We start from the raw sequence: 14,297 nt of genomic DNA on the forward strand, positions 1-14,297 counted from the left end.
GCCGCTGGTTCCAAGGGTGTACATGGTCTGAGGGGTTACTCAAGGTTTCAGGCTAGTTTGGGAGCTTGGGATCTCAGGGTGGGGCACCGGGTCTGGGGGTGCCAGTGGAGCGGTGAAGCTGACGTGTTCTCTGGGGAAAGAGAAGAGGGAGCGAGAGAGAGCGCCAGCTAGAATTAGAGAGAGAGATGAAATGGGACACATATCCAGCAGAACGTTACCTCTACAGCATGACCCAGCAGTCTTCCCTGCACCACAGGCCGAGGGGACTCTTTAGCCCCCTTTCTGCCCTGCACCCACTGCTGGAAGTACATTTCCAGATGGGGTGTCACCTTGGGAGTGATTCCTATCATTATAGTTAAACTACCTCTCGGTTAGCTCTGACATCTATGAGGTGGTTCCGCCTCCACAGGATAAACGACCAGGTTCCTCGGGGATCTCCGGCCTGGGGCTTGTGCAGGTGTTTGGGCAGGAAGAAGGTGTGGTGGACATTCCCAAACCCACCGATTCACAGGGAGGAGGCTCTGAGATCTCTACTGAAGGTCAGGAAGGGGACAAACATGGCTGAACAGCGGCTTGGGATTAACTGGGGAGGGGAGGCTGGTCACGTGCACAGGCAGCAACCACGGACAACCAGGGGCTGACACCAGACTGACAGACGGGGCACGGGTGACCTGAGCAGGCCTGAATGTACATGGATCATAACCTGATACAATCATAGCAATGTACACAATCCATACATCTAGTGCAGACAGAAACATACCATACTGTCAGGCCTAAACATTGTGCATACCAAGCTACAGGCGAATACATGTGCAGGCATAGACTGTCAAATACAGATAATGCATGTGTTCGGGGCCAGCTGTCACTGTGAACGACGGTCATCGGATAGGCTCCACAGAACACTGGCTCTATCCATCAGCCGCTGAAAATTAGACGAAGCTCCATAGAGACCAAAGGGTAAGACCTTAAATTGGAATAATGCTTGTGGAGTTGAAAAGGCAGTCTTTTCCCCTACAGTCGGGGGTTAATGGTACTTGCCAGGATCCCTTTGTGAGGTCTATTGTTGATGTGTACCTGGCCGAGCCTCGTTTTTATTGCACTTTATGGACCTGTCTTGAGGGATGTCATGGGAATTATTGGTCCCGAGGACGGAGTAAAAGGCTTGAACACAGCGAGGCAATTTAACAAGGTTTTACCGGCTCATGACACCGGGTGCAGCCGGTGTTATGATGTGCAACTATGGTTTATAGTATATAAAACTTGTTCGAACATAAATCTGCCAGGGCGGTTGCAGGAAATGGCTGCAGGTACCGCCAGGCTGCTGGTAATCTTGGAATGCAGCGTTCTGAGCAATCTGCGGGCTATACTGGCTTGTATGGACCACACATTGTCCAATCGGAGTGCTCTTATGTAATGAATGTTTTTTAAGCTAACAGCTGAAGTTAGAATTGGTGTTTTCCACCAACTCAAAGTGGTGGAAGTGGTCATTTTTTCAGATCTCCGAGTTTAAAGCTCCAAAGGATGGAGATTGGCTGGCAGCTAAGATCACGTGATTGCAGTAGGTCCTAGGCCCTCCAGAATGGGAGTCTTGTTATTTGCCTGAGTTATGGACAAAGTAAGAAGAGAAAGCTGGCAAATATACATATAGTTTTACCACACCTCATACCCAAAAACAAATGGTGGAAGACACTTCTCAACACCACGGGACGCTTTGGTCCCAGCCATGCCCATCTGTACACCACAGACTGAAGAGCAAGCCTGTCCAAGTGCCCTAATTTGCCTGCCCCCTGACCGTTGTTTGGCCCTCTCATTATATATTTAGTCGTTTTGACATCCGTATAGCGCCAACCTGCCATCCATAGGCAGAAAACCTTTGATGCAACTGCCTCCACATGGGGTCCTTGCCTCAACCGACTCTGGGCCGTTCGGGATCCAGGCTCATACCCGTGGGCAGTCTCCTTCCCCATGTAGCACCTATAACAGCGTGTTCAGCAGGAGTGCTTAGAAGCCGTTCAGCGTGCAGTCCGTTTTCTCTTTTGTTAACATGTTGTCTAACTGTCAATGGCATGACGTGCTTGATTCGACGATTGGATGTCCTGCATTTTCCATTGGATGACCTCTCTAGCTTTGATTCCCCTTCCAGTCTGCGGTGGCCACCCTCCCCAAGGCGTCGAAGGGCAATGGGCGCTCCGGATTCGACGACAGCACCCTGCCACTGGTCGACAAGAGCCGAGGTAAGGTGCTCAATTCTTGCGTGGGTTCTACTGAAGTGAATGTGTGCCCAGGTGTTCTCGCCGCATGTTGGCCTAAATACTGTTCGGGGGGTGGGGAGGGTAACTTTTGTGCGTGTTTTTTTGTTTTTGTATTTTTGGGGTGAATGCTTAATACAGCAGTCACTCCGTCAAGAAGGGCAGCTCCCCTTGCAGCACCCCCTGTGCCTAAAATATACACAATGGCTGAACCTAAAAGAATCGCCAGGCCACACTTTCTAGTTAATGCTGTCTATTGGGCCTGTGTACATTGAACAGGATGCATGTGACGTCATCGTCTGACATGTTCTTTACATCACGCTTTCTGTTGACCCGCTACTTGTGTTTCTTTGTATTACGTCGGATCTCTTCTTGTCTCATCTCCGTTTGCTGCACCTGGTGGAGTATATAGTTAACCGCTCACATGCCCGTGTGCTTTGAGACCCCTGGAGGGGGTGGGGGGAAGGAGGGTGGTCTGTAAGATGCAGTGGGAGATATTGCTGTGAACTTGCTTGAAGCCACCACGAAAGTGCAATGCTACGTCATGAATTCCTTATCTTTGAATGAGGTTTCTATTGAAAGAGCTGGCACGAGGGTCCCTGCAGCCTATCTGGGGATTCCCCGCAGCCTATCTGGGGATTCCCCACAGCCTATCTGGGGATTCCCTGCAGCCTATCTGGGGATTCCCCGAAGCCTATCTGGGGATTCCCCACAGCCGCAGCCTATCTGGGGATTCCCCACAACCCATCTGGGGATTCCCTGCAGCCTATCTGGGGATTCCCTGCAGCCTATCTGGAGATTCCCCACAGCTGCAGCCTATCTGGGGATTCCCCGCAGCCTATCTGGGGATTCTCCACAGCCGCAGACTATCTGGGGATTCCCCGCAGACTATCTGGGGATTCCCTGCAGCCTATCTGGGGATGCCCTGCAGCATATCTGGCGACTATCTGGCGATTGCCCCCTGCAGCATGCGTGGCGATGCCCCCTGCAGCATGCGTGGCGATTGCCCCCTGCAGCATATCTGGCGATTGCCCCCTGCAGCATACATGGCGATGCCCCCTGCAGCATACCTGGCGATTGCCCCCTGCAGCATACGTGGCGATTGCCCCCTGCAGAATACCTGGCGATTGCCCCCTGCAGAATACCTGGCGAGTCCCCCTGCAGCATACCTGGCGATTGCCCCCTGCAGAATACCTGGCGATTGCCCCCTGCAGAATACCTGGCGATTGCCCCCTGCAGAATACCTGGCGATTGCCCCCTGCAGCATACGTGGCGATTGCCCCCTGCAGAATACCTGGCGATTGCCCCCTGCAGCATACCTGGCGAGTCCCCCTGCAGCATACCTGGCGATGCCCCCTGCAGCATACCTGGCGATGCCCCCTGCAGCATACCTGGTGATGCCCCCTGCAGCATATTTGGCGAAGCCCCCCAGAGCATTTCTGGTTTTGCCCCCGTGAACATTTCTGGCAATTGCCCCCCGCAGCATTTCTGGCAATTGCCCCCCACAGAATATCTAGATATATCCCCAACAGCATATCTGCCAGCCTCGCAGCATACCTGGCGATGCCCCCAGCAGTGTATCTGGCAAAGCCTGCACAGCATACCTGGCAATGCCCCGCAGCATACCTGGTGATTGCGCCTTGCAGCATACCTGGCGATGCCCCCAGCAGTGTATCTGGCAAAGCCTGCACAGCATACCTGGCGATGCCCCGCAGCATACCTGGAGATGCCCCTGCCTCAAAATCGGGTGCTTTGAGTTTCCCCACAAACGGGTCAGAGCATGCATAGCGGGGTATCTGGTCTCTTAACCATGGTAATTTTCAGGGTACGTGGAGTTCCGCGGGCACTGAGCGTTGAGTCCTGTGAGGGGGCAAGGGAGCCCTGGTCCAACTGCCTAATGGGCTAGCCTGCTCCATAGCTCGGTCTGCAAATCCTGCAGAAACCTTGAAACAGGCCAATTGGCAGTTCGAGGTGCTATACCAACTGAATAGCCTCTAGGCACAGCCCTCCAGAAGACATGGGCATGCCAGTAAGCAGATTCAGGACTTGCCAATGAGTTGGGACTCTGAAGTGCAGTTGGGTGATACTAGGGTCAGAGCGATGGAGCCCGGGGTATCAAGTGTCATATTCATTCGTGCCCCACCCCACAACATATCCTCAAACAGACCCATCCTTGACACCCCTGAATTGATCAGTGGGCCTGTGGACGCCTAGATGGAGGAATAGGCGTGAGGCTTAAGGTAGTACAAGCTGGGTGCTCCCTCATTTCCCTCTGTTTCTCTGGGCTTCTACAAGCATTGTCTCATCAGTGTCCAAGGGAAAGACCCACATAGTATTGAAGGACAGGGCCTGGCACTCCTGTACCCCAGACTGTTCTGCTCAAGGATTTCTGAGCTGCCCAGGTTGCTGTACCTCTGGGGCCCCATTGTACTGCGGCCAACAAGGGTTTGATCTACGCTTGGACTGAGTGGAGGAATAAGACTCTGTTGTGCTTCAGGATGTCTGGAGTACTGGCAGAAAGACAGATTACTATAGCTTGGGCTTTGTACAATTGGCTATGTAGGGGAACACATGAAAACAAGCCAACAGATGACCGCTCACAGTCCATGCACTGGGCCATTTTACAACAAACTTGTATGATGCCTCTATCCACAATACATGCGGAGAGGGTGGAAACGCCCCATACAAACCTTAGCAGGGTTTGGGTTATAGGACTAAAAGGATATGCAAAATAAATTCCTTAAGGGTAAAATTAATATTTCAAAAAAGTTTGACATTCCAAATTATTTAGCTCACCCCTAATGTTAGAAGTTTAACAAAGAGCAGTGCCCCAAACAATTTTATGTGTTTTGTGAGAAACCTGAAGGTGTCTCCCTGACTAGTTACCGGAGGGATCTGACATCCAAGTGCACAGGACACGGCCGTCACTATTGGATCCAGTTCCTGGGGGTGGCCCAGTGAGGGAGGATCACCTGGATAGGGGTACTCGGGGATTGGAAGTGGTACACCGACGGGTAAGACACAGTATCCCCCTTCTTAGAACACCTTCCCGCCAACCTACCATGTAGGATTCTGAAACACTCTACCATCCCTTTTCCGACACAAACACTTTCGCGTATCATGAAGGACGACGACTAACAGCCGAGCCATTTACATTTACCTGACTTTTCCCAACACAAGGGTCAGGCAAAGTCAGGTTATTGATCAGAATCACGCACACCTGACAGCCCTTTCCCTTCCCAACAGGGATAAAAGGTAGAGCACGAGAGCACAATACGAGTAAGGCAGACCGCACGACGTGAGAGCTAACGCAGCACGGCAGTTCAAGAGGAGGAGAAAGATGGTGCAAACCGAGGGGGTGACAAGGAGAGAAGCGACCTTGCCCTTTCGGACCAAGGCCTGTGAAACCTCTGCAGAAGGAGTCGTAAAACCGTGAACAATAGCCAGCGTGTGTTGCAGCAGATGTCAATGGTACACGGTACCCTCCTCCACTGATAACCAAGCTGGGGAGAGACGCTTGTCTCCGTGGTTCCAACCTTGACTCCAGGGAGAAGACAAGCCAAGCGGTTCATCACAGCTGGTTAGTCGAGGGGAAACCGATAAGAAACCGAACTGTGTTGAACTAAAGTTGCGAATGGCTAATTGAACTGTAAAAATACAAAGAACTGTTGATACCAACAGGGCGAAAACCAACAACAGAGGAGTCCGGCACCACGTGGGTGCTCACTCAGGAAACTCTGGGCGATTACCTGATTGATGAAACTACCGTTACCAGAAGGCCTTGGCAAACTTGCGAGAAAGGGGTCAAAGTGGTCATACGGGGGTCTAGTAAGATCCTCTGTACAGACGAAAGTCTTTGACCGGCAGATCAAGGAAATATACAGTGTGTGGACAAGACTGAACCCGGCAGAGGCAAGTCCAGAGTGAACTGTTTAAAAAGACCTTAAGATTCGTGAATGTCACAGATGGAATTGTGTTGAAAGCCATAGTAAACCCGTCAGAGGGAGTGCTAACATTTCAGAAGGATCTGAGCCTGGAAGAGGGGGATCCAATGGTGAAGAGTCATCGCCCACTGTGCATACAGAAAATACATCAGTTCCTCGGAGGCACAAGACTTTTTTGTAGAAAAGAGACTTAACCACCGAAGGCCCTGATTGCTGAGAGTGGAACTGTTGGCTCATGTTGGGAAAGTTCGAGCATGTGCTGTACTCTGGAATCCCACCTTTACCTGTGTGCCAAATGTGGGGAAGGAGAACCCCGGCTACTGCAACCTGACTTATTATTTACGAACACTTCCTTCTTTCTTATGAACATTATCCCACACTTCTTTTTGTATTTAGCGTAAGGATTGGCAATAGGTTTTTTAGTACAGGCCCTTTTATTTGACAAGACGCCACTAGGACTGCCTTATTATTGTTTGGTCAAAGCTTGCTCCCATCTTAGATTTAGGTATAGATTAGGCATTTTCCAACATACCTGTACCGTTTAGTAAACACCCCTGTACTGAGATCACTTGTGTCTGACTTTACTGTTGCCACAATGAGTTCCTTACAGTATACACAGTTACATTTATTACGAAATAAAGGAGCAAAGGACAATATCGCATGAACACACAATTCAAATGTAGCAATAGTGATACTGAAAGAAATCCTAGCAAATATCGGACACAAATCTTAAATCACTAATGTCTTGATAATCACATATTTAGAAACATATACCGCGGTGTATAAACAGGGACATAAACATAGGGCCATTTATTTACAATCAATTAAGACCAAACATATAATGAGGAAAAAAAAACGACTATAGTTTCGGCATCCAGAGTCAAAATATTTTGGAGCCCCCTGCCTTCTTCAGGACTTGGTGATGTTACCATTTAATATTAACACATTTCCTTGAGCAATTCTTGGGTGTCTCCCGGAGAAGTCTACATTTTGGCAAGGAGCCCAACCAGAATAACAGTGTAATATGTACATGGGTGATGGTTAATATATGTTCCTATTATTTAGTCCGTTAGTCTGAAAATCAGGTAATTAAGTAACTGTCTCATGCAGCTGTCTCATGAAGTTAAACCTGGAATACATGTTCCCTCATATTGAGTGATGCTCAATATGTAGCAAGTCCTTGAGGTAGATTAGTTTGAAAGGAATTAAATGCTATGAGGGCTTTCATGGTGACTGCACCCCCAATATATGCCAGCATTGCCACTGTACACCACCTGAATGATGCCTATGCCCATGGTATATGCCAGCACAATAAACATGCAAAGTGCTTGCTGGCATCCCCTCACAGCCAACGTAATCCTGTTTAGACACACCAACTCTGTAACAAAAAACACTCTGTCTCTCTCAAAATGCAATAAATCTATGTCCCTTCATGCACTGGTGGCGGTCTCCTCCTCAGCACGGTGGTGGTCAGGCATGCCCAGAAACATGCTGTGCTAGGCCACTCCCCTTCTGGGCAGAGCGAGAATACCAGCCATGCCTAGAAGGGGCATTGCCTAGCAAAGGCTGCCTCGCTTTACCCTTCCGTCTCATTCCTTTAGTTTGGGGAAAGATCCATAATCTATTACCCACAGCCTATGTGACTGACAGGGCGTGAGGAGGAGTCAAGATCTTCATTTGCAAATGGGTATATTACAATGTTAGCATTCACAACCTAACGTGTGTCTCTTGTTTTTTAAGCATATCTCATCAGACCTCCCATTTCTCTTTTCATCTTTTATGAGTTTACAAGAATACCCATGCTGTATAAAGCATGTGCTCATTTCCTGACCCATGGTTTTAAAATCAATTTCTTATCAGCATTTACTTTTAGTCCTCACAAAAACTGCATACAGAACTGTTCTCTGGCACCTTGAAGGGGCTTGTGTGCTAGATGGAATTACCAATAACGTTCTTGGACCCAAATAACCAGATGGGCTCAAAGAATATGGCAAAGTACTACTTTGTTATCAGCATAAAATATAGTAGGGCAATCTAGCGGACATGCAGCTGTAGTGCACACACTCACACCCAAATTTGATTATACAAAGGTTTTATACCTCAATATGCGTCATCTATGGCATTCTACGAGGTAAACTGTAAAACCTATTGAAGGGAGGGATGGGTCAAGGGAACATATATACCTATATGTCATGCAAGTATTAACAACATTATCTTGTGGGCACCCCTTCAAGCATCCCTAAATACGTATAATACTGATTATAGCAGAAACATGGCAGAGTGTTGGTCTTTGCAACATTGTATAGCCTGTTGCCACATAAACCGTCTGATTGGTTGGCATGCTTTCCCAACCTTGGACTTTCACCGTGTTAGCAGCACGTAAGCAAAATGGAACCCAGGTGCCGAGAGTAACATTGGACTACTGCCCACTTTCCCAATTAGTCCATCTCTTAGGCCTTGTTTTCGACTTCTAAATCAAGTGTGAGCAGACATCCTTCCACCCTTTGAGTGTGAGGGTACATTTGATACGGTTGTCTGAGGGCATAACGTCTCTCATACACTCAATGCGGTATTGGGATGATACCTGGTGTCCCACATAGGGCTCTTCTCCTGCTATTCCAGTATGGCGATGGTGAGGGGGCGGGAGCTAGGGATGACGTGTCCACCTGCTCCTCAAGAGAAGATTTTTAATATTGTTAGGCATTTGAAAAGATGCATCTATTAAGATCACTTATACAGCAATTTCTTTCCAAAACATTTTTGTTTGGTTGTGATTGTTTCTAACCATAATATTTAAATCCAACAATTCTATATGTTCCTAATTGTAATTCATAACAAAGTGCAAATGCAAGTCATTTATTAATACATTGTTGCCATTTTATGAACAACTCCTCTGTAGCTTGGCACAAGATAAGTAGGTCGTCAATGTATCGCTACCAGATTGCGATATTCTCATTCCAAGGATTGTTTAGAATCAATAATCTTTCCAGAAACCCATCACTGAGTTTGCTTATGATTAGACAATTTTAGTGCCCATGGCTGTTCCTCTTAGTTACAGGAAGAGCTCATTATTAAAGTGCAAGAAAATTGTAAATTAGCACAAAATTGATCATATTTAGTAACATTAAGGTGTGCTGTTTAAGCGTTACATATCTTTTCAATGGGAAAAATTCTGCACCATGTCAACCATCCTTGTTTGAAATGGCTATATACAAAGCAAAAATGGCAAATGTTATAATTCTCTTCCCAAGGTATGTTGTTTAATCTATTCAAGACACCACTAGTGTCTCTAGTGTCTCTGACTGACATACAAAGGGAGTTCTGCAACAAGTTGTAACAAATAACCCACAAGACCTGACAGTGGTTCTGTGAGAGAGCCCATCAAACTAACATTGTGCCTGTCTGGTAGCTTAGGCTTGTTTTGTGGCTTTTTGGAGGAAGGTATAAGGTCTGAATGGTGGTAGGGTGATTATATATATATATATATATTTATATATATATATATTTATGCATGCACACACTGCACCTGTGTAACAGTTGGGTGTCTATAATACTTATGTTCTATGCCCTAGTGCATGCCCCTCTGTCTTTGGTCTGACTTTAGCTTTGGGGCTTGGGTCAATACTTTCTCCCTACTCTGTGGGACTGTTTCTTCCCCAACAAATAGAGGAATCTGTGTTCTGGTGGAGTCTAAGGAGCACAAGATGCAAGCGCCTGGCTGCGACCACTGTGGGGTATTTCCGGCCCAAAACCTAACTGCCTCTAGTCTGCCCCATCGTTAATTGTCATTGTGGTCTCTACACCTTAGAGCTGTTTTAAGATCCACCAAATCAATTGATGCATGATTGGACCGGCCTAACTGAAGGCTTCACAAACGGTCAGTCAATAATAGCCTTGCTGTCCTTTCGGGGTATCAGCCTGTCATGAGATCCTCTAATTACTCTGTTGGCCAACCTGCCTCTCCGTGATATGATTCTGCATATCTGTGCACTGAGCTGAGCACAGGTATTAAGATATGTCTACAAATTGTTGCTTAGTTCATCAGGCAATGGGCTGAAGGTTTTGGGTGGTAGAAGTGGGAGGAGGGATTAATAGATGGTGTTTGATAGAGCACAGGGTCCCTGCTGGACTCAGAGCAATGGGTGATGTGTGGTCTGACGGCATGAGCTGCATGAACCCGTGGTCTTCCAGCTTTCTCCCTTCCCCCTCTCCATGGCATCCAAAATTACACACTTCTCCCTAACTGCCTTGTTTTGCTCATGTAATCTCATGCCTCCTTCCCCCCACTTCCCCTACATCTCAGTCCATCTCCTTCCCTTTATTTTTCTCTCCCCATCCTCCCTTCTTCCCTTAACTCAGCCATTTTTCATCTTTCCCTTCTCACATCTTCTTGCTACTTTATTCTCCCCATTCTTCGTCACACCATCTTCATAACTCCATTTCATCTCTCCTTTACTAATTTCTTCTACTTTTTTGTCTTTCTTCTCTCACACCTCTTCTCTCCCTCTCTCCATCTGTACACCCACTAGTTCCTTCTTTAAGCTTTTCATTCTTGCCACCATCATTTCCAAAACCCTTCTATCCTCCACCTTATCCCTCATCTCTTTTCTCACATTTTACCTTCCACCTTTATTCCATCGCTTAGCTTTCCATGTTGTCCCTCTTTTTCTCCTTCCGTCTTGCAATCCCTTCTCCATCCTGTCTCCTAATCTTGATATCATACTCTGCCTTCAGAACTCACAATTCTTTTCATTCACATCCATAGACCTTGCCTTCAGCTAAGCTTTCATTCCTTTCTCCTCCCCATCCTATTCCCTTTCTCTGCCTTCCTTTCCTTCTGTCTCCTCAATTTCCATGTCCTCTAGTCTCATTCCCTCTACCCTTTTCCATTCCTCCTTACAGCTTTGTTCTATCCTCTTGCTAACTCCTCTCTTCACCCCTGATTTTTTTTCTACTCCTCCAATGCATCCCTTTCTGCCTCCCTCCCTCCAACCATTGCTTGTTTTTTTTTAATCCTCCTCCTCCACCTCCTTTCTGCTCCCCAGTCCATCCTCTTCTGCACACGCACTACTACCCGCTGGCATGCTTTTCTTTTGCAGGTAGCAAGAAGTCCGGGAGCCGCGACATGATTCCAATGGATGAGCTGGGGCCAGGTAAATGTAGACCTTTATCCCCACCGACCTCCTGTCCATTCTAATGTAGCATGATGTCACTCGCAGGATAGTAGGTGCCACGTCAGAAACAGAATAATGCTATTTAAATTACAGAACACTTCTTTTCCAAAAGTTCAATTGTGTTAATTTCCCCTTGTTTGGAAAGTTCCACCACACATGGCAATCGCCGGTCCCGTCTTCCTTCAGTTGACCTCAAACCACACATGTCAGACTTTGCGTGTGGATTGGCGAAGGTTGAGCAGGTCTTTGAGAAGAAAAGATATGCAGAGGATGACCAGAAAATGGGGAGGCCCAGGGTGCAGATAGCAAATTCGACGGAATGTGCCAAACTCTGTCTTTGATAGGGCTAAGTTGTACGCTGCTCAGACGCAGTGAATCTTGTCACCTCTTGGGCGTGAGAGCTGAAGGCACGCTTTGGTATTTCAAAAGTGGAGCGTGGTTCTTCAACGACATCAAGAGTTGATGATGTTCCTTCATACTTTTTGGCTATTTACTGTGGATGACCGCCATTTGCAAAGAAATTGGGGGAACAGCGGGCACCACTGTATGTTCTCACCGTATAGCAATAGTTGATCATGTATTGGTATGTGTTCGATATCTGCCAGAGGCTTTGCATTGTACAACAGGGAACATGAAAGGAGTCTACAACCGCAGAACTCTCTTTGGTACCAGGGAAATCCTTGTGACGAAAGTCACTGTAAATTAAACAAGTAGTTGATATTTAAATGCAGAAAATGGCCAAACAGCACGTAAACAAAAAAGTCTTTAATTTCTGCTCCGAAGATGTATATTCCTTCTAAGAGAACAGATTTAAGTATCGAATGCATTTCGGATCTGAGCTGTATTACCAGGGGAAATCTGTAAATGACCAAAGTAAACCCTTTATGTGATCCACACTCTTCACCAAACTAAAAAGATAACTAAAATCCCACCTGTCCTGTAGTCACAACTATCCACCATCTCGTTTATGGTGTGAGAATTGGCAGAACCTTCTTTTGGGATATTTTAGAACTGTTTTAGTACGCACCCTAAGGAAGTTCTTTGGCACCGATTAATCGTGGAACACACAAGAGACTAAGTGACCGATAAAGTGTTCTGCTAGAACTATCCAGATACTTAATCCATACGGGATTAGTTGTTCTTGAGAAGACTTGTAGTTCTGGATATTCTACATATTGTGGTTTTAAAATGCTGTAGCTGCAAAGAGCAGCGCGATAGTGAAAAAGCAGATCAAGGTAACAGCATTTCACCATTAACTAGGTTAGGAAATAGGGAGCAGGAATGATATGGGAGAGGGATTATGTATGGTCCAGTCTATCCAGACTTTGATGAGCTATGTCGACTGCCACAACAAGTGCATGCTGTGAAAACCGCAAGGACCGTAAATGGAGTCCGCATGGGGGACGTGATGGGGTTGTGGGGGATTTGGTGCTCTGAGATGCGACACTACAGGAGCGGGAGTTGACGGCAGAAAGAGAATTATTAAGCCAACCTGTGAGGTTTCTGTGTTTTTCTGTGATCCATAAAGTTTGGAATTTTATTTAGATCTCCTGTGAGATTAGTCTAGACTTTAGTGGGGAGCAGGGGCGGAAGAGTGTCTGGAGAAACTCTGGTTAATGAAGGTAACCAATCTAAAGGAAGGCCTGTCAAGCAACCACTTACCTTCGGCGCCTCCTGAGGCTGTGCCAACCAACCTTTGGACACGTAGACCAGGACGATGTCGCAAGAGCGCATTTCTGATATTTAAGAAGCTATCCTCCCCTTAATCGGCTTTCAGCGAAAACTGAGTTTTTGATACATCCCATATTTTCTTAATCCCGGGAACTAACCAAACTGCTGCCTTCTGAACAAGTTGGAATTGGCCAGCTAGGCCTTTCTAGGCATCCTACCTGTAGACTTCCACCATCCAGCCTCATATCAACTATTAGCTTGTGGACTTCCTCTCCCATGTAACTATTAGAGTTTGGGGAGAACGAACCACTAGACCGCGGATTGATATTGGGACAGTTCATCAGTTACTCATAATTCCAGCTCCTAATGGGCCAACCAGCTAATCCTGCAGAAACCTTCAATGGGTCCAGGTGAGGAGACCAGGAGGAGACAAGCGACCACTTTATTGTCCATGGAGTTAGGCCTAGTTTTATTGTGACCAGGGCCACTTATCTGCACTGGTGGAAGCAAGTCTAACCAAGTGAGGAAAATATGTAAAGGATGTAAAATACCCAGTGGCTGAAACCAGTGGAAACCCAGAAGAGAGACTGAAAAAGAAAAGGGGGCCAGGGAAAGCAATACACACATTGCCAGGCATGAATAATCGAGGGATTTCATGCACCTGTGGTGATCGATTAAAAGTATGGCTTTTGCTGGAGTTCAGACAGGCTGATTGGACACACTGCTCTGTCCCTCCCCGGTGTAAAGCTGCGCCGGTTGGCAAGGGCATCCCTTGATGGGTCAGGTGACCTGGCACAGGAAGGCAGGTGGTGCGTAGGACCATCTGCTCCCTTACATTTCTTCTGTGGGATCAGCCTTACAGATAAAGGGTGTATCGGCCCCTTTTACTACCTAAAAATAGGCAAGTACTCCCAAAAAATAAAATGGAGAGTATAGAAAAATACTCCCAACAAAAAATGGGACATGGACACATATGAGGTTGTGCCCCAGCTCCATGGGTATGTTGGCACCATCAGTGCAGGTAGTACCGCTGGAAGAAGTTGCTATTATTAATGCCCGATGGGAAGAAGTAAACATATATCTTTTAATGTGTATGAATAAGAAATAATTGCTACAAAAACATTTCAATTTCCCAGTTAAAACCTATTTTTACATGCTTATAAAATACTTCCATTGGTAATTGAACATCCATGTTTACTTCCTAAAAAATAATTACACGCCCAACTTAAAAAAATAGGGAGTAAAATACGCCCACTTAA

General features: G+C 46.8%; 1 protein-coding gene across 13 annotated transcripts in view; it reads left to right on the plus strand.

The window, feature by feature from the left end:
- Positions 1 to 14,297, plus strand: part of ARVCF (ARVCF delta catenin family member) — a 2,420,581-nt gene that overhangs the window by 2,357,375 nt on the left and 48,909 nt on the right. For 10 of the 13 annotated variants that reach the window (XM_069620022.1, XM_069620031.1, XM_069620028.1 and 7 more), the window contains 2 exons: positions 2,144 to 2,234; positions 11,293 to 11,346. In XM_069620022.1, the coding sequence (XP_069476123.1) occupies positions 2,144 to 2,234; positions 11,293 to 11,346 (145 nt within the window). The remainder of the gene's footprint in view (positions 1 to 2,143; positions 2,235 to 11,292; positions 11,347 to 14,297) is intronic. The other 3 variants (XM_069620027.1, XM_069620033.1, XM_069620032.1) reach the window with 1 other exon arrangement.

Source organism: Ambystoma mexicanum, chromosome 10 (assembly GCF_040938575.1).
Source record: "Ambystoma mexicanum isolate Mex_15411 chromosome 10, UKY_AmexF1_1, whole genome shotgun sequence".
NCBI lineage: Eukaryota > Metazoa > Chordata > Amphibia > Caudata > Ambystomatidae > Ambystoma > Ambystoma mexicanum.